Source organism: Crassostrea angulata, chromosome 6 (assembly GCF_025612915.1).
Source record: "Crassostrea angulata isolate pt1a10 chromosome 6, ASM2561291v2, whole genome shotgun sequence".
Lineage (NCBI taxonomy): Eukaryota > Metazoa > Mollusca > Bivalvia > Ostreida > Ostreidae > Magallana > Magallana angulata.
In genome coordinates, this window is record NC_069116.1 from 41,967,743 (window position 1) to 41,986,851 (window position 19,109).

Below are 19,109 nucleotides of genomic sequence, written 5' to 3' on the forward strand. Positions count from 1 at the left end.
GGATTTCTAAAATGTTTTGCAAATGTGACATTGTACATTTTAACATTCTATATTGTTATACTTTCATGTTAAATACTGAAATCTGATTGGTTAAGACGCAGTTCATAATCCGTTCTATTACCCTCAGCGTTAGCAACGCACTTAGCAACATGTAACATTACAAATTGTTACGTGCGCTAAAATTATGCGCGTATGGTTCGCTGTTGAATTCACGTTATTCCTATATAAAAGCAGTAAAATTTTCTTAAAAATTAAGACATTCAGTATAACAAAATAAATAGTGCCTGTTTGGGAGGATAACAGTTGAAATTGACACCCCTCGAAAACCATTGTCAACCTCCGCTTCGCGTCGGTTGACAATGGTTTTCTCGGGATGTCAATTTCAACTGTTACCCTCCCAAGCAGGCACTATTTATATAATATACCATTGTATAACATACTAAGGGCATTTGATATGCCTAACAATAGATATCCCTATCAACAAGTCAAATGCTTGCTATTACTTTCAATTTAATATACATATAGAATTACTTGTACATTTTAGTTGATTGCTTCTATTTAAAGCTAAACAAGTAGGGAATAAAGATATTAAATACAAACTTCAAGTAAACAACACGTTTGTTATTAAACATGACATAAACTCAATAATTATGTACAATTTTACAATAACACAATAATGTTTAAAAGCTCATGGCTTCTCATTAGACATTAGAATACATGTTAATGATATATATGACTATCTTCTTAAGCATCTTATATGGCTTCACAATGAATTGAAAAACACAGTCAGAATGTGAAAAAATAAAACAGTCTTCATAATTAACAGCAGCTATTATCTCCCTTGAAAAAAAAGCTGGCAAAGTAATCTCAAAGTAAATGAGATATTCAAATAAATATAAACACATATATGACATAATTACTACAACTTAATCCACAGAGATCAACAAAGAAAATAATTGCACTTGTATCACAGTGAGAGTGTCCTTTGGACGAAATGAAAGCAGCAAGAAATCCTTTGGGAATGAAGTCCATATTATGCATGTGTCTGATATGTTTGAGGTAGTTAATCACATGGCATCAAAATGGAACTTGTGGGCCTCCTGCAACTTTTCTTTCTTGTCTTCAACCTACAGGAATGAAAATGATATTAAAGTAGTCCGAGTATCGCACTACGTCATAATACGGGTTTTACAATATTGGTTCGACTTTTACAAAGCGTTTTTGATACCAACACATTCCATTTTAACTTGATCAATTCCAAAAACAAGTTCTATTGATTCTAATTTAATTGATGGTTACATTTTATAAAAATGAATGTGATTTGACTTAAACTAAAAGTGTTTTATGCAATATTTACAGGTTTTCACAAAACAAGGGGCAGACAGAAGAAAGTACAAGAAAAATGACATGGTGGTCGTAAAGATTTCTAAGACAGAAGTTAACATTGGTGAAGTGCGCAGTGTAAATGGGGAAGACCTTGAATTGAACATTTTCAAAAGGAATAAGGGTTGCTTCACGAGTACTGATCATATTGTCAGTGTTAAACTAAGTTCCTGTTTTGCGACTGGTTTTCAATTAACTAACAGTAAAAACATTCCATCAAAGATTAAAGAGAGAATCGCGCAGGAAAATCTTAAGTTAGTGTGATTCACAAGATGCATTACATAAATAGAGATGCCAAGAATATCGAGATTTTCAATACATGATCAAACTTTAGTTACTATGATTTCTACCACATATATATATATATATATATATATATATGATTACAATGAAACCGGTGCGGTTTTGAATCGGCTTTCAGTTTATATATATATATATATATATATATATATATATATATATATATATATATATATATATATATATATATATATATATATATATATATATATATATATATACACACAAATAAATACTTGGTGAAGATAACGATATAGAAAAAGTGTGTTTTCGTCAGCTTGAATCTTTAACTAAATCATTGAAGATAAATATAATTGATATATTATATATAACTAATTAATTCTGCATGTTTTGTGCTGCTCCATTCTAGTCTCCTTGATTACTTATTCATTTAGGACAGACATTTATAGCGTTGAATATCATCTTGTCATTGTCAATTGATATCAATTCATATTCATGAACAAATGTATTCTAAACGTTACAACAGCGTTAAGTTTGATTTGAGCATCTTTTGAGAGTTTCTTAACAAGTGGTTGTTAAGAAATACATTGTTATTGCTTCCAGAGTTATCTTACCTTTATTATTAAGAATAAATTCTTTATCAACAAGTTGTTAGGCGTTGCACACAGAAAAACTTAACTTCTGACATTCTTAACAAGCAGTTGTTAAGAAGTTTCAAATTCAGGTTTGTGAAGGATTGCAAATGTTAAACTTGATTCGTTGCCTAATTCTTACCAACCAGTTGTTAAAACCAACAATTTTTACAAATTTCCTCAATCTTTCCCAATGGCGTTTAGATTTCGGCATTCTTAACAATCAGTTGTTAAGAGTTGCTCTCTGTGAAGCAAATTCTGATATTCTAACCAAGCAGTTGTTTACACGGTTTTGTAGAGGTTTACAAACCGATAACTTGATTTTTTGCTTGATTCTTGCCAACCAGTTGTTAGGACTTGCAAACTTTGCACTGTGAGAGATTATGGCATTCATAACAATCAGTTGTCATATTTTGCATCAAAAGCCATTTTTGATAATCTAAACATGAACTTGTTACATGCAGTAACGGTTTTATTGTAAACACAATTTTTTTAACAAGTAGTTGTTAAGAAAATTTTATGAATCACAAACTGCTACTGATTGTTAAAAGTGGATTTTAGCAGTGTCAAAATAATTTTTATTTAGTTTGTAAAAGCTATTCTTAACAATCAGTTGTTAAGAAATGCAAGCTTGGAATATTCTACCTTACAGTTTTCTGAATTGTTTCTCGTTGTATTTTTATTCACAATTTTTTATAAGCCTTATGTCTTGAAATCGTCTATTATGTTTTAAATAAGCAGTTGTAAGGCAGTAGCTTAAACGTGGTATTCTTAACAAGCAGTTGTTAAGAAAATTCTTAAACCCTACTCTTGCAGTGATGAGGGAAAGCTGATATTTTCCCTTCACAATTCATGAGTTGTCAGACCATGCTTGGTTCTTTTGTTGTTATATTTTTTAATACTGAAATCAATTTTCTTAACAAGCAGTTGTTATTTATTGGAAATAAAAACTTTATTAAATGTGCATTGTTTTCAGTTGTTTTCTATATAATTAACAACCAGACAAAGAATTTGATCAAATGGAATTGATCAAGTTAAAATGGAATGTGTTTACCCGGTATTGATTTTGCTCTACATCGCTGTTGTAAACAATGGCAATAATAAGCAATTAGAACGGTAATATATGTATTCTATGAGAGATAGAAATGATTAATGTTGTGAAACTCGATATGTTAAAGTAAAATGAAAAACGAAGTTTCTGATTAACCAGGATCTCAGGTATGCTTATATTTTCTTTGTTTTGACCCCCCCCCCCCGAATTTTTCTTTTTCTTTTGATAAAACCGGTTTAAATTTAGAGACAGAAGCTATTTCGCATTTAATTAATCGTCAATTAATTAATGTTTAAATGATATCTAACATTGTTGACAGATCTCGGCAGAAAACTGTAGCAAAATGTGATTTTAACGGATTTTTTCGTCAGGGTCTACTTGGTTTAGAGCTTATAGCGTGAAAAGTAATTCGTCAACATATAATTTATTTTACCAAATCTTTTTTCTAAGATGTCAATCTATAGAATAAACACCATGAATTTAAGTTTGAGTCCATAAAATAGTAAAAAAAATTACCAAACGCGATACTAGCATTGCATTTTTTGTATTCTATTTTGATACATCAGGTCCATAAAGCGTACTTACTTACAAAAATTTGCGCAAAATTATTGATGAGATATGGCTTAAATAAATATTTATACTCTATTTTGTATGTTCAGTTCTAATTTTCTCAAAATTGGTAATTATTTATAGGAAAAACGGACGTCTGGCAAATTTCATAATTGTTAATAATTTTCGCAAGGGGGTACACCCGTCTGAGAGGTGATAACAAACAAACTAGCATGTAAACATACATATTTTCTTTTGTATATGTATTGCTAGAATGTATATTTATCATTTAAAGCTAAGCTTTTAATGATTGAGCCCATTCAGTGCCGAGTATAGGACTACCTTAAGGTGCAACAACCCAACATATAAAATGTCCCTTCTGAGTGAATAACTATCACATTAAAGAAATCTAATTCAAGACTGAATTGCACATATATTTAACAAGCATTGGAAAGGGAAACCTAACAAATGTATCAATCTTTCTCTTAACAGTTTAAAGAATAGTATTTATAGTAATCATTAAAAGGCACAATACCATAAAATAAGTTTAAAAGAACAAAAAACATTCATTCACAAATTATGGTGTCATATTGAAGCAATGATTAGGCAATAATGAAGGAATATATAAACTGTAAAGAGTATTCCATGGGTGAAAATTTTCCTTACCTTTTCCCTCCAATGTAATATGCCAACCAGCCCAGCAATAAAACCACACGTCCCCAGTAACGTGGCCCCCGTCAACATGACCATACGACTCGGGGTCACAAACATCTTGTACTTCCAACTGTAACAAAGTGGGAATGTGAATAAAAGAAAAAAATAACAGTCAACTTTTCAAGCAAAGATTATTTCTGATTTTTACCTACTGGGTAGTTAGAAAATATCATTTTTTCCCCCTATTTAACTACAAGAAAACAAACAAGTTTTGGGAGACATAAACTTGCTTAATACATGTATAATCTTGCATCCACTTTATATGTATTGGTATATTTTGTTGTTGTTTAAGTACCTGCTTGGATCATCATTGGGATATGGGATAACAATCAGCTGAGAATTTGGAATAATGGAAGACCAAGACTTTTTACGTATACCCTGAAAAAAATTAAGAAAATCATTTTGAAGCAATTAATTTGAGATCTAGAAAAGAGACATACAGTTTCAAATTGTATAGACTCATACATTTCTTTTTGAAGAAAGTAGTCCTTACATCTTTGATTAAGTTTAATTTCACAAACTTTGCCGCACTCACCGTTCCTGGGGGATTGGGAATGCCTGCCTCAATTTTGTCCACAAAGTTTGGAGTTTGTCCGAGACCAAATACGGCGTACGGTAGCTGTAGGGGTGTGTAGGCTGACTGAGACAGCTGAGTGGCTGAAAAAATGTATCCCAGAATCCTTTGTAATAGTTGCATCCATCAATTAAAAAATCAGTCACATGCTTAAGCTTAGAATATACTTGAATATGGAAACAGATATTTTTCATGTGAGGAAATAGGTCTATGGACTTTGATTGCAACTGAGTGACTTTTACTTGACACCCAGTACAAGCAAGTACCAATGTATTTACAAGTTCTTAGAATCTAACGAAAACTGTAACCAAACCATGTAAATACATCTACCTAGTATCGAATAATACCGGTAATACACGTCTGATAAAAGTTTCTTGTAAAATTGTCATAAATCAAAATCTGTAAGTACCTGGTCATAACAAAGCCTGCACTTCATATATATATAATTAACTGGTAACAATTGTTTATGTTTTTCTCTGAGATTGATTTCTATTTTTCTACCTTTTATAAATTGACAGTTACACCCTGTATATCCTACCTGTCCCTGTGATTGTTTTCCCTTCCACATCCTGTGTGGTGTACTTAACGACAGGCCCATACTGGTTTACTCCATAGGGCTGTAATCAAAGAAATCCTCATTAATGGTCATTTCAAAAACCCACTAAAGTAGGAAAAGCCATATTAAACAATAAGAATTTATACAGATGTACATGTTTGCATCTGATGAAAAACATATATGTTCATGTGTAACCTTTGGTCTTAAATGACCATGCTTATTTTACCTCTCTATCTTTAGGACAATTCCCAAAACACAGTCCACTTACAACTGAAAATGTAAAGAAAAACGATTTTAGAACTTGGAAAAATTAGGAGAAAACAACATTAACTAGGATATGATATTTGAAGTGTATTTATTCACAGCTGTAAGCCTGGAAATGAGGCTCATTATTTACACATCAATTACTGTAAACCAACTTTTATTCGCGACGAATTTATTTCACGATAAACCTGAGATAAACTCCGTCGCGGGACTTATTTTCGCAATCAAACCTTATCTACAACCATGTTGTTATTACACACACAGGGCAAGGATTAGTTAGTGGCGAGAAAAAATTGCGACAAAGAGGCTCTTGCTAACCTTGAGAAAATTTCTTGCACGCAAATAAAACTTGGTTTACAGTACCTAAAACAAGTAATATCATATTCATAAATAAACCCCACTTCATTTTATAATTCTTATTCTTTTACTTTCAATTCGATTTACTGCTTTTAATCTGTTTGATATCCATTTGATTGCATCAAATAAATAATAGTATTAAGGTTACCCATAATTTTGAGGAAGTTAGCATCTTCTGAAAACTCTTGCTCCAATAAATGAGTATGGTATTTCTTGTCCTTGCTGTATGTAGTCAAAATTATGTCCAATATGCCCTGAATAAAGATCATAATATATGCAATAGATACTGCTATGTCATAGTACTATATACAAAGAACATTACAGTATTAAGTACTCTCAAAATCAAGCAACAATTTTCATCAACCGATTAGGATAATCATAAGTTTTTAGTACATTTGAAAACAAGCTTTGTTAGACAGCAAGTCATGTATTTGTTACAGTAATATATTTGTACGTGTATCATTAATGTGGACTTAAGATCCACCAATTGTAAGATTGCCACTTTTTTATGTATATTTACATTAATTCTGTATTTTCTACAGGTATTTTAAACAAAATGGTAAAAGCGAATAAATATAGCTATACAGATACTGCATTTTACAAGAAGCCTTACATTTTCTCTGTAGTCAAAGAATGCTGGGTAAACGGCTAAGTCGGCACTGGGATGGAGGGACAAATCCCACCTGACACTGAATGAGCGACCCAACCCATCACAGGCTGCGTCACTACAGGGAATGTTCTGTAAGATAAGGGCCTTCCTTGTCAGGTTCCTGAAAACAATTACACGTATACAGAGATGTAGATTCCCTTGCATGTAACAATTCTACTGTGTACAGATTAAAACCTACATGTATAAGACAGCTACAAACTTTAGTTTTAGAAAAAAATATATAATACACCATATAAGTACTACATGTACATATAAGATTTATCTGCAGACTATTGACTGATTATCATAAACTACTGTATAACGGGTATTTTTTACGTGCTGCTAATTTTTACTAATTTTTACGAGTTTTATAAATTTTCACAGAAGTAAAAAAAACACTGCACGTAAATTTTCTACATCGTATGTATGATAGTAATGTTCATGACCTTCAGCTCAGTCCCTGACGGCTGTACATGTAGGTATATTTGAGCGTTTTTGGTCACGTGGTGATAACAGTTCAGATCTTTCTATTCAGTCTTGAGTATTTTTTAAAACTATGTATAATGCCACGTTAGTAGCTAGATTCCAATCACTCAGTCAATAACTATGACGGGGATACGAAGCTAACAGAAAAACGATTTTCTGATTTGTATGTATGTTAACTGTAACAAAGTCATGGTGAAATCTCTCCCCCCCCCCCCCCTTTTACCACAGATGATTTTAAATTTTACGAACATGTCCAATTCGTAAAAAAATAACGCATAAAAATTGAAAGTGTCCTATTTTAAGTAAAATTCGTAAAAAATCACAGCAGTAAAAATTACCCGTTATACGGTATGTCTGTCCGAATGTTTTGTGTAGTAAAGGGAACTAAACTTGTTTGGTTCTCATCCACACAAAGACAAAATCAAAGATGCTTTAAAGAATCATGCCAAATTACGAAAAAAGAACAAATACGCTGTATTCTAAGCCAATGATTATTACAATCTTAAATTTATGTAAATGAGCATATTCTACTGTAAACAATTAAGCCCTATATTCTATGTGCAATTAAAGTAAATGCAAGTCCCTACCCTTTACTATCTGTAGACTGTAAAACGACCACCATGTCTAGAAATCCATCCAGGTTGTAGTCCCCGGTCCTGAGAGTGATGGGGGCACCATCCAGACCCTTGCTGGGAGGGACAAAGCCCCAGTCCTGGCTCCCTGCCTTAAAACTTATAGGTAACTTTGTCCACTGGAAAGAAAAAGCAAAGCTGTTTGTACTCTGTTCAAGTTTTAGGAGCTTTTTGTATGTTTCAAAGCTGAGAAAAGATTTCAATATCCTAAGATGCAAGATGTGAAGATAAAAATGCATTAAAAAAACAGTAATTGGGTACATTTTTTTATGTTATATGTAGTGTTAAGAATATCAATGTTTGAATCTCAAAGTTCAACTGCATATATATCTATTAGTTGGGATGATGTTCATAAATATTGGCAATAATATACATCAATTCCAATAAGAAGCGAAGCGGAGGTTGACAATGGTTTTTGAGGGGTGTCAATTTCAATTATTATACTTTCATGTTAAATACTGACATTTGACTGCTTTAGACGAAGTTGGTAATCCATTCTATTACCCTCAGCATTAGCAACACACTTGGCAACCGCTAACACAACGAACTGTTACATGCGCGTAAATTATGTGCGTACGGTTCGCTGTAGAATTCACTTCATTTCTATATAAAAGCAGTATTTTTTTTAAATTAAGACATTCAATATAATAAAACAAATAGTGCCTGTTTACTGTTTAGGAGGGTAACTGTTGACATTTCGCGTCGGTTGACAATGGTTTTCTCGGGGTGTCAATTTCAACAGTTACCCTCCCAAACAGGCACTATATATATATTGTTATCCTCCCAAACAGGCACTATTTATTTTATTATACTGAATGTCTTAATCTTAGAGAAATTTTTAGTGCTTTTATATAGAAAAGACGTGAATTCTACAGCAAACCGTACAGGCATAATTTACGCCCATGTAACAATTCGTTGTGTTACCCGTTGCTAAGTGTGTTGATAACGGTGAGGGTAATAGAACGAATTATCAACTGCATCTTAACCAATCAGATTTCAGTATTTAACATGAAAGAATAATAATAAGAATTGGTCATTGGTTATACCACGTATAATAAATATTATGGGTGTGGGTTTTTTTCTACCTTGATAAACATTTTATTTCATGAATCGACTCCACCCCTAAATCCCATAAAAATTCAATATTCAATATTGAATAACGTTCAACAACATGTATATACTTTTCTATATAATTTAAAAGTAAATATTTAAAACGAAATCACAATTTAATCATATTAACTGCAAATGTTTTCACCATTCCTGGCTCTGCTTTTTGTATTTACATACATGTATATTATATACCAGTACTTACAGGTGAGATTCTGTCACTGAGATACAAATATATGAAACTTTTGGTGCACAGGTCGTCATCACAAACAGGAAGAAGAATTTCAATGGTAGAATCTGAAACCATTATAAGAAGATGAAAGAAAGACAATTGCACAAGGTAAATGACTCATTCATTCATTCTTTTAACTAAAAAAAAAATTGACAAAAAATTATCACCTTGATTTCCAAAATCCGCAAAAACTGGTTGTCCTATAACTTTTTTATCTGCAAACTCATCCATCGTGATATTATTGGTATTTGTTAATTTCCCATTCTAAAAAATGTATAATTAAGATTATTTTAGTTAAATCACAATTCAAAATGTAGTAATTTTTGCTTTGTGGACTAAATATTTTCAGAGCTAAAATACTTACAATACTCATCCACACTTCAAGCTGCCTTTTGCCATCCTTCACAGACATCATACAGAAATCTGCAGAAAAATATACCAAGGGTACAATGTGTATACAATTATTTAATTATATACAGTTAAACATCATTATCTTGAACTTGGTTAACCTGAGAAAAGGCACTTGCAATTTATCTTAGTATTCTGATTTTTTAGATACCAGTAGATGTTAAAATATTGAAAGAAATAGTGGTTGGGATATCCAATTCACTGAGACAAACCCATTATATATGAGAAATCAATCTTCATGAAAACAACTTTAACTGTGATTGAACTTCCATTTTCGTATCCATACCTGCTGCCAAGTCTCCATCTATGTCCACAAATGCCCCCGCTGTTGGATGAGTTAAAGCTGGGAGACTGCCAGGTACTGGCTGCACTGTATAATTCTTGGTGTCTTTACTACAAACAAAATTCCAACAGACATCCATCTGAATAGACTGTTAAATTTGATTGGCTTGGGGTCTTAAGGAAGTTAATTCTTTTCATTAATTTAACACTTTATACAGATTACAGAAGAATTTAGATAAAGTTTTCATATCCAGAATCAAATTTCTACTCCAAAAATCAAATATAAGAACAACAAACTGTATAAAATGTATAGCAGATTGGTATTTATTAGATTGTGTCGGAGGCAAAGTGCATCATATGATATTCATATGGGTACCAACAACCACATATAATAACATTTTCTTGGGCCAATCATACTCCACAGTTCAATTATGTAAATCTTTGCTATAGAAATTGACTATCACTCATCTCATCAAAATAAAATTAAACTCACTGAAAGATCCAGTACTTGCGGACTCCTCCAGAGTTCTCTCCCATTAAATCTGGAATCATGTCTCCATTCATACTGACAAAGCACAACAATGAAGAGATTTATATATATCTACAATAAGCTTTATCTTTTTTTCTGACAACCCAAAATGTAACATAAACACAGTTACTATTCCTGATCTGAAAAGTTATAAACTTGGTCAACTAACTTTATTATTACTTTCATATGCTATAAACACTCTCATATGGTGTAAGTCACATTTAATGTCTGGGCATTTTTATTCGCATGTAATTTTTAAATTCAGGGAGAATCGAAACTTGCTTAAATCATCTGGATTTATGAGTTATTGAACCTTGCAGGAGGTGTTAATACAGATAATGTTTGCTTTAAAATAAACTTACTCCAAGACTGAGGGCTGGTCATTTAGCATTTCACTGAGGCATAGTTTATCACTGTGATCTGAAAGAGAAAAGTATTGAATTTTTTTGGCAAGAAATACTTGGGCCCTCATACACACTTAATTAAATTAGTAGAACTATTTCAACAAGATCTTGGAATTTTAGTAGGACATAGCTATTTAATTCTTGCGTCAAAACAAGATAAACAAGAGGCCCAGGGGCCACATCGCTCACCTGAGCAACAATTGCCTTAATTCTGATCAAATTAGCATTACAGTATCAAAATATCTTGACAACTAAGTACAGTAGATCTTGCTAAAAAAAATTGAAAATCTGCCAATTTTTATCCACCTCTTTCTTGTGGTAAATACCAAGCCCCTTTTGTTGTTGTACCTGTAAGAAGATTTTTCTCTATTCCTATATACCCCCCCCCCATTTTGTGGCCCCACTTTTTTCTAGGGTATCATGGTTTCATCAAACTCAGATTTGGGCTTTCCTGGCCTAATAGTTTTGAGAAGAAGATTTTTTTAGAGATTTTCTCTATGTATAAAAATGTATCCCCCATTGTGGCCCCGCCCTACCCCCAGGGACCATGATTTGAACAAACTTGAATCTACACTACCTGAGGATGCTTCCATTTTAATTTGATCTTTTCTGGCCAAATTGTTTTTGAGAAGAATATTTTTATAGATTTTCTCTATATATTCCTATGTAAAACTTGATCCCCCCATTTTGGCCCCACCCTATCCCCGGGGACCATGATTTGTACAAGCTTGAATCTACACAACCTGAAGATGATTCCATTATATTTTGAGCTTTTCTCGTTCAATAGTTTTTGAGAAGAAGATTTTTTAAGATTTTCTCTATATATTCCTATGTAAAAATTCATCCCCCTATTGTGGCCCCACCCTACCCCCAGGGACCATGATTTGAACGAACTTGAATCTACACTATCTGAGGATGCTTCCACTCAAATATGAGCTTTCCTGGCCTAATAGTTTTTGAGGAGAAGATTTTTAAAAATTTTCTCTATATAATCCTATGTAAAACTTGATCCCCCAATTGTGGCCCCACCCTACCCCCGGGGACCATGATTTTAACAAATTTGAATCTACACTACCTGTGGATGCTCCCATTTTAATTTGATCTTTTCTGGCCCAATAGTTTTTGAGAAGAAGATTTTTAAAGATTTTCTCTATATATTCCTATGTAAAACTTGATCCCCCAATTGTGGCCCCTCCCTACCCCCGGGGACCATGATTTGAACAAACTTGAATCTACACTATCTGAGGATGCCTCTACACAAGTTTTAGCTTTTCAGGCCAAATAGTTTTTGAGAAGAAGATTTTTGAAAAATACCAACAAATTTTCAATAATTCTCAATTATCTCCCCTTTAAAGAGGGCATGGCCCTTCATTTGAACAAACTTGAATCCCCTTCACCTAGTGGTGCTTTGTGCCAAATTTGGTTGAAATCTGCCCGGTGGTTCTTGAGAAGATGAAAATGTGAAAAGTTAACGACAACGACGACAACGACAGACAACGGACAAATTGTGATCAGAAAAGCTCACTTGAGCCTTTGGCTCAGGTGAGCTAAAAAGATGCGGTTTCAAGCGAAACATGCACCGATTGCGTAGTCTTGGCTCAAAAGCCAGACAAATCTTGTTGATTTCAGAGAGCCATGGCTGAGTGGCTGACAATGAAATAGACAGGCCTACGTCACATTGCTGTTTGACAAAACTATCCAAAGTCCAAGCTCTTGTTAAAATGGTTCTAATTACTGGTCATATTTCATGTATTATTTTGTTAATTTATGGAGATACTTTTTGGCACTTGATTGAAAGCAATACATGTTTTATCCTTAATACTTCCAATTCATATCCACTTAAGATACATTACATTCTCTATATTATCTTTCAAACATAATTCAAATGTCTATTGTATATGAATTTCCTTTCTTGCAGTCACAGCTAGGATGTTGATCTTCATGGCAATGCAATGTATATCTACTACAGTAAAGTACAGTAAAACACGCTTATAACGAAGTGCTAGGGATGGGTGATTTTCCTTCGTTATAAGCGTAGTTCGTTCTATCCGTTATGTTTACAACATGTAATAAAGTCATGGGGAATGAAAATCTGTAGGCGTCAATTCATTTTAAGCATGTTTGTTATAACCGTTTTTTTACTGTAGTGGGAGACATACATGTAGTTTGATATAGGAATTTTGCTACAAAAATGTGCTTCTATGATCTGAATGTTATTCAGTTCCATAAAATTATCAGTTCACAAACAATTCAGAAAGAAATGAATATTTAAATTATATGAAAAATATTTCTATACAATATACATGCATAAACATGGAGTATACAGGAAATCCATTTTTTTTATAGGCCATTAGTAACACTAATGAAATTTTGGTCTAATCAGAGCCTCTATATATGTAGTACAAATATATGTATAACAGAGATTTATAGATCATATAAAAACTTCCACAATGAAAACTGCAGCTAATAAACAGCTTTCATCAGATGTAAACATGTGTGACATCTGTACAAGTGCCACGGTGGGTAGGTAATTTTTCTGTAATTTACCTAGTACGCTTCCTTTTGACAAAGAGCCCCAATAAATACAGCCATTAACTGCAGTATTCGAGGCTGGCAGCTTTTGAGTAGTTACAAACAAGTCCATCTGTGTGTCTCCATTGAAATCTGCAGGCACAACGTTAGTGAACACATCCTCAGAACTCGATGTTAGGAGTACTGTCTCTGTGAACTTGAATTCTGTGGATGTTCTGTCTGAGGTAGCAGTGAACAGTTTGAGGGTTTTACCTTTTTTTCAAAAAACAAAAAAATAAATAAATAGTCAAAAGAAAACAAAATGTCATTAATGTGTCAGATTAATGTTTAAGGTGTTGGGCAACAAATGACCATATTACAATAACTTTATTACTATTAAACTCACATACCCTACAATTATATGTACATTTATTATTTTGCATCAATATTGACATGAACTGTTGTAAATAATTTACATATTGCGATGTAAGCAAATGTGGTCCAGAAAACAGGATGGAAGAAACATTTTTCTTACCATCATCAGACAGGGTAAAAATATCGGTATGTTTGTCGGAATTAAAATCACCAAAGGCTGCTAACTTTCCTTGAACAACTGACCCAAATGCCGAAGTTGTAACATCGTGTATAGAATTTGCAAAACAGCTGCGAAACACTAAAATAATCAACACAAATTGCTTCATGTTGTCACCATCATATGAATCATCAACGTAAATATATTCCTTAAAAGCCAAACAATAATTTCATATGCATGCAAACATTTGTGTGATCAAACATTAGCTTTTACGACAATAATCTTTTTATAGCCTAGAATGGTTTTCATGTTGTTTTAATAATTGTTTGAACATCGTTTTAAATTATTTCTATCAAACAAGAAACCATATTCGGTTATTTTGATATTTTGAATAGCAAATTTACGGGATGTCGTAAACTTAAATAACAGAGGCATGGCGAGTTTGATATGTAAATTTTCAGGATGTTTGCAAAGCATTTTACTGAGAGAAGCAAGTTGTTGTAGCAGGTAATTTACTAAAATAATCTTTAAAAATATATAGGTCAATGCAAATTATTACTGCGTAGACCTGCGTTAGTAGATACGTCCATGGGTGAAGTATAGCTCGAATTTGCTCTAAAGTCACGAAGAGAATCTGGGGTCTAACTGACCATATTGAGACTTTGCGTTAACTTAAGTACAGTTAATTTACTGTAACTGGACTAGACAGGGATTTTACACCGTTCCCCTGAATGCTCTAGTGAGGTGCACTACCAATTTAGCTACTTAACTGTCACTTTCCTCTCCCCTAAATGATCTTTGCTCAAAGATCAAAAACTCAGCCAGGAGTTTAACCCGTAGGAACCAAATGTAATTACAGGATTGGAGAGATAATAATGGACCAGACTGGTTGGATCGCAGTGACACCAGATAGCTAAGTGGATAGAGCACCTTACTAAAACTTAGGGTGCCATCGTTAATACATGTATCCCAGTCTGGTCTGTCATGATTTCTTCCAACCAGTTTCAACATATTCTTTATTGGTAATACATGTGTACCAGATATGCATGTAAATTGGTATACGTCCACCCACATTGTATTATTATCCATGATAAAAATGCAGTTCATACTGTGATAATGTTGCAGTATTATATTTCTTGGGAAATATGGGAGTACACTGAAAGCAGTGTTATACATGTTATACATGCTAAAGAATCTAAATCGAAAAACATATTTAAAACTAACTTACAGTTCTCAATTGTCAGGAAAGAATTTAAGAAAAAGATTTTTCAACCTACCTGGTTTATTGTATTATATCATGTGTGAATTATTATTAGTTTGATTATACATGTATTATAATGCTTGATACCATACCTGTCAGGGTACGGTAGTATTTGACTGAATATTCCGGAAGACCAAGTTTGGTCTGTCATGTGTTTTCTACATCATTCCTATACTAAAAAAGATATCTATTCATTTCACAGAATCCTTATAAATCACGAACATAAGAGATATCGCAAAAGAAGCAGAAAGCCTGCACCATGGTTTGAACCAAGGAAAACTGGAAAATTAACATATGGAGTTACAGATGAAAATGTGGCGGACTTAAAGCAGCAAGTATGGGAGGATTCATTTAAACCAGATTCTCCTATCAGGGTGGAATTCTTGGAAAGGAAAGGCTTGACTGATAACATGATCGCCAGCCAGTATCAAGTTGACAAAAACTTCAAGTGGAAGTTTAAGTGAGAACGCTATTGATAATGTGTTTATTTTTCACCTTTAACCACTTCCCATATTTCTTTGTGATTGAATGATTGTCATATAAATACCCAAAAGAAGTATTCTAGCTTGCACATATTATTAGATTTAAATTGATTTTTAATAAGAAATTTTTGAAGTGTTATCATACCAATTAAATTTTTAATATCAAGAGTTACATGACATCCATACTATAAAACCAAATTATTGATTCTTATAAATGTAATTGCAATTCACAGCACAAAAAGGACAGGTGTTATTGCAATCAAGCTAGGAATGATTCCACAATGGACCAAGGAAGGAGAAAAGGTCATGTGTACAGTTTTACAGGTGAGTATTCACTTTGTCTTTATGCTAGTATTTATTATGTGCAAATACTTTGCCCATTGCTTTCTACTGCTGTCTAAAGCTAATTCACACCTGCTTTATACTTTGAGAAGTTTTGATTTTGCATCAGCAACTAATACATGTACAGTGAAATGTGCTTGAAGTGCCATGGGCAACCAGTTTTGTGTTTTGTTCTTTACTTCTTTATATCTGTTTAGTTTGTGGTATGATTTAAGACTGAAAAGAATGAAACTATTTTTTCTGTTCCTTGATTTCATTATATCCATGTTTACTGTTACCATGGTGTACTGTATGTGTAAATTACTGGAAACAAAAATTTGTTTGTAAGTCAACAGACATTTAATAATTTTTTGTACAGTTTTGCATACATGTATGATATTAAAATGATTCCAGAAAGACTAAAAGCTATACATGCATGAAAAGATTTGGAGAAAAATCTTACTTTGTTTAATATATTGGGTTTTTTGTTAATTGCAGGTACTTGATAATCATGTGATTAGATACACCCCTCCTGAGGATTTCCAGAAATCGCAGGGATTTCATCCCTGGTTTTCAAAGAATGTAGGATCCATGGTGGTTGGAACACTCTCTTGTAGCCCTCTACTGGTTTGTTTTCCTTTTACATGTACCATACATACTTTGATTTTTTACAGAGAATGTGTCACTTTAAATATATCAGAGTATATTAAAAATGGTCTAGGTGTAAATAAATTTAAATTTTTACAATGTAGCATTAGTTTGATCTGGTTTAGTTAATTCTATTTTGTTATGAAAAGAAAACATTTTGCTGGTAAATTATCTTGAATTATTAGGTACCTGTTATTATAATGAATTATTGTAATCATTTTAGTAGAAGTTATCTAATAAATATTTAAAAGTGTAAATGATTTTATAAGGTGATCCACAAGTCACAGAAATTATTTCATTTAAAGAAAAAATTCTGAGAGTGTGGACACAATCTTGCTTTTAGTGGTTTATTCTACTTGATATGTCATTAATGGTACTTTTCATACAGTTCTCCAAAAGATACAATAACTTATTTCTGGAAGCTGGTGTTGCACCTAAAAGGAAACTAACCAGATTTCTTGTGTCCCCAGAATGCAAACTTGCTCCAGGTAATGAGTTCTTTTATATACCCAGTAATGACATTTAACGAAATTTTTGGTTTAGCCTTGTCTTTGGTTTATGAAATTCAGTTATATTTGTGGAACTCATTTTCTGTTTAGGTACAAAGCTCAGAGCATGCCATTTTAGGGTAGATGACTATGTTGATGTCAGTGCCAAGACGTAAGTTTTTGCAGCCTCAAATTTTTTTATTATGTTTAACTAGTTTTGTATATAAGTTTAGATTCTGTTGTTGAAATTTTTTTAAAAAAAATGTTTAATAAGGTGTTTGATTTTATAGCATTGGGCATGCATTTCAAGGAGTTGTAAAGAGGTGGGGATTCAAAGGTCAAAGTGCAACACATCGCGGCGGTAAAAGTTGGAGAAGAGCAGGAGCCACAGGAGGAGGGAGGGTAAATCGATAGATTCTTACTGACATTTGCTCTAAACCATTAACTTTATTTCCAGTGATGTTATGTGACTTTGGGATTTATTAGTGATAAAACAGTTTACTGTGACTTATTTTAATGATGTACAATGCATGATAAATATAAACAAAGACATTTAAGAACTACATGTAGTTTGTGATTGGAAATATTTGCAACTTAAAATGAATCTTGCAAAATTTTCTTACATGCAATTACGGTGAAAGTTAGTTAAGAGGACAGTATTTTAAATGTGTTTTTCAACTCTTTTCAAGTTGAAAGTAGTTACTTTTCTCATTTTTCATTTGATTTTTTCTTAATGTGTAATAAATTAGGTAGTAATGTGTTAAATGCAAGATTTGCTCTACCAAACATAAAGACATAAAAAAATCTGTCAAATATTTCTTTTACCTGTAATGTTTTCCCATTAATTTTATTTTCAAACATATATGTAAATATTCTGTTGACAAGTATATGTGTCTTTAAGTCTGACCCAGAAAGTTGAACCACTTGATGATTTGCTTCTTTTTATTTCCCATAGTCTCAAGCAGGGACAAGGCGTGGCAAGAAAATGGCGGGTCACATGGGCATGGACTGGAACACCCAGAAAGGACTCAAAGTACGTAACTCTTGGCTCAGCTGAAATCTAGGTGTTTATTTCATATATATTTTTTGTTGGACTCACATTGATTCTATTCTGGTCTCTACATGTACATGGAGCTTTTATAAAGGTCTTCATTATTGTTTGGACGTTTGATCCTCAATACACATTCATTCACAGACATCTGACTTATTATACATTATTTTGTATTAATTTGCATGACATTTCAATAAAATTTTATGATATGAATATGATGTTAATAATTCAACTGTATAATTTTGCTTCTTCTGATAAGTACCATTATAATGTTTTTGTTCTAATTTCCATTCTTATAAAAATGCTCTGCTAACTGATCCAATTTTACTCGAGTGGTTCAATTGTAGATTTTAAGGATGGACAACAAGTATGATGTCATTTACGTGAAAGGGGTGGTACCAGGACCAGACCACTGTTACGTCAGAGTTATGGACACGGTGTTAAATCATCGGAGGAAAGGCCTGATGAAGAACCCTCCCTCCTGCCCTACACTGCTCGAGGACTCTGCTCAAAAGTTGCCAAGTGAAGTACTGTCAAGTGACCTCTTTGATTTCAGAGACGATTCTATTTCCATTAGTGCGGAATAGATTGGGGAATGGAAAAAATTATTATATGCTGTACAAAAATAAGGATCAAATATTAAATGTATGTGTATGCATTCCATTGTTCTGATTATTGTAATGGTAAGATTTAATCACTATGCCCAAGGTATGGATGGTAAAGCCGTCTTGGATTTAGTTATGCT

The 19,109-nt window shown here is 32.8% G+C and overlaps 2 protein-coding genes across 2 annotated transcripts; one reads left to right on the forward strand and one right to left on the reverse strand.

The window, feature by feature from the left end:
- Positions 1 to 660: 660 nt before the first annotated feature.
- On the reverse strand, positions 661 to 14,325 carry LOC128186510 (T-cell immunomodulatory protein-like). Its single transcript, XM_052856299.1, has 17 exons — positions 14,117 to 14,325; positions 13,618 to 13,854; positions 11,029 to 11,086; positions 10,631 to 10,702; positions 10,142 to 10,248; positions 9,812 to 9,870; positions 9,615 to 9,711; positions 9,421 to 9,512; positions 8,064 to 8,227; positions 6,955 to 7,111; positions 6,490 to 6,595; positions 5,947 to 5,990; positions 5,703 to 5,781; positions 5,126 to 5,247; positions 4,886 to 4,968; positions 4,543 to 4,660; positions 661 to 1,127 (listed from the first exon to the last, which is right to left on the reverse strand). Exons 1-17 carry the CDS (start codon positions 14,280 to 14,282, stop codon positions 1,068 to 1,070), a joined length of 1,821 nt encoding a protein of 606 aa, XP_052712259.1. The 5' UTR covers positions 14,283 to 14,325; the 3' UTR covers positions 661 to 1,067.
- Positions 14,326 to 14,462: 137 nt separating this feature from the next.
- LOC128186511 (39S ribosomal protein L3, mitochondrial-like) lies at positions 14,463 to 19,022 on the forward strand. The gene is made up of 9 exons (XM_052856300.1): positions 14,463 to 14,620; positions 15,577 to 15,834; positions 16,090 to 16,180; positions 16,676 to 16,804; positions 17,214 to 17,313; positions 17,425 to 17,485; positions 17,604 to 17,715; positions 18,269 to 18,346; positions 18,712 to 19,022. Exons 1-9 carry the CDS (start codon positions 14,547 to 14,549, stop codon positions 18,949 to 18,951), a joined length of 1,143 nt encoding a protein of 380 aa, XP_052712260.1. The 5' UTR covers positions 14,463 to 14,546; the 3' UTR covers positions 18,952 to 19,022.
- Positions 19,023 to 19,109: the final 87 nt, after the last annotated feature.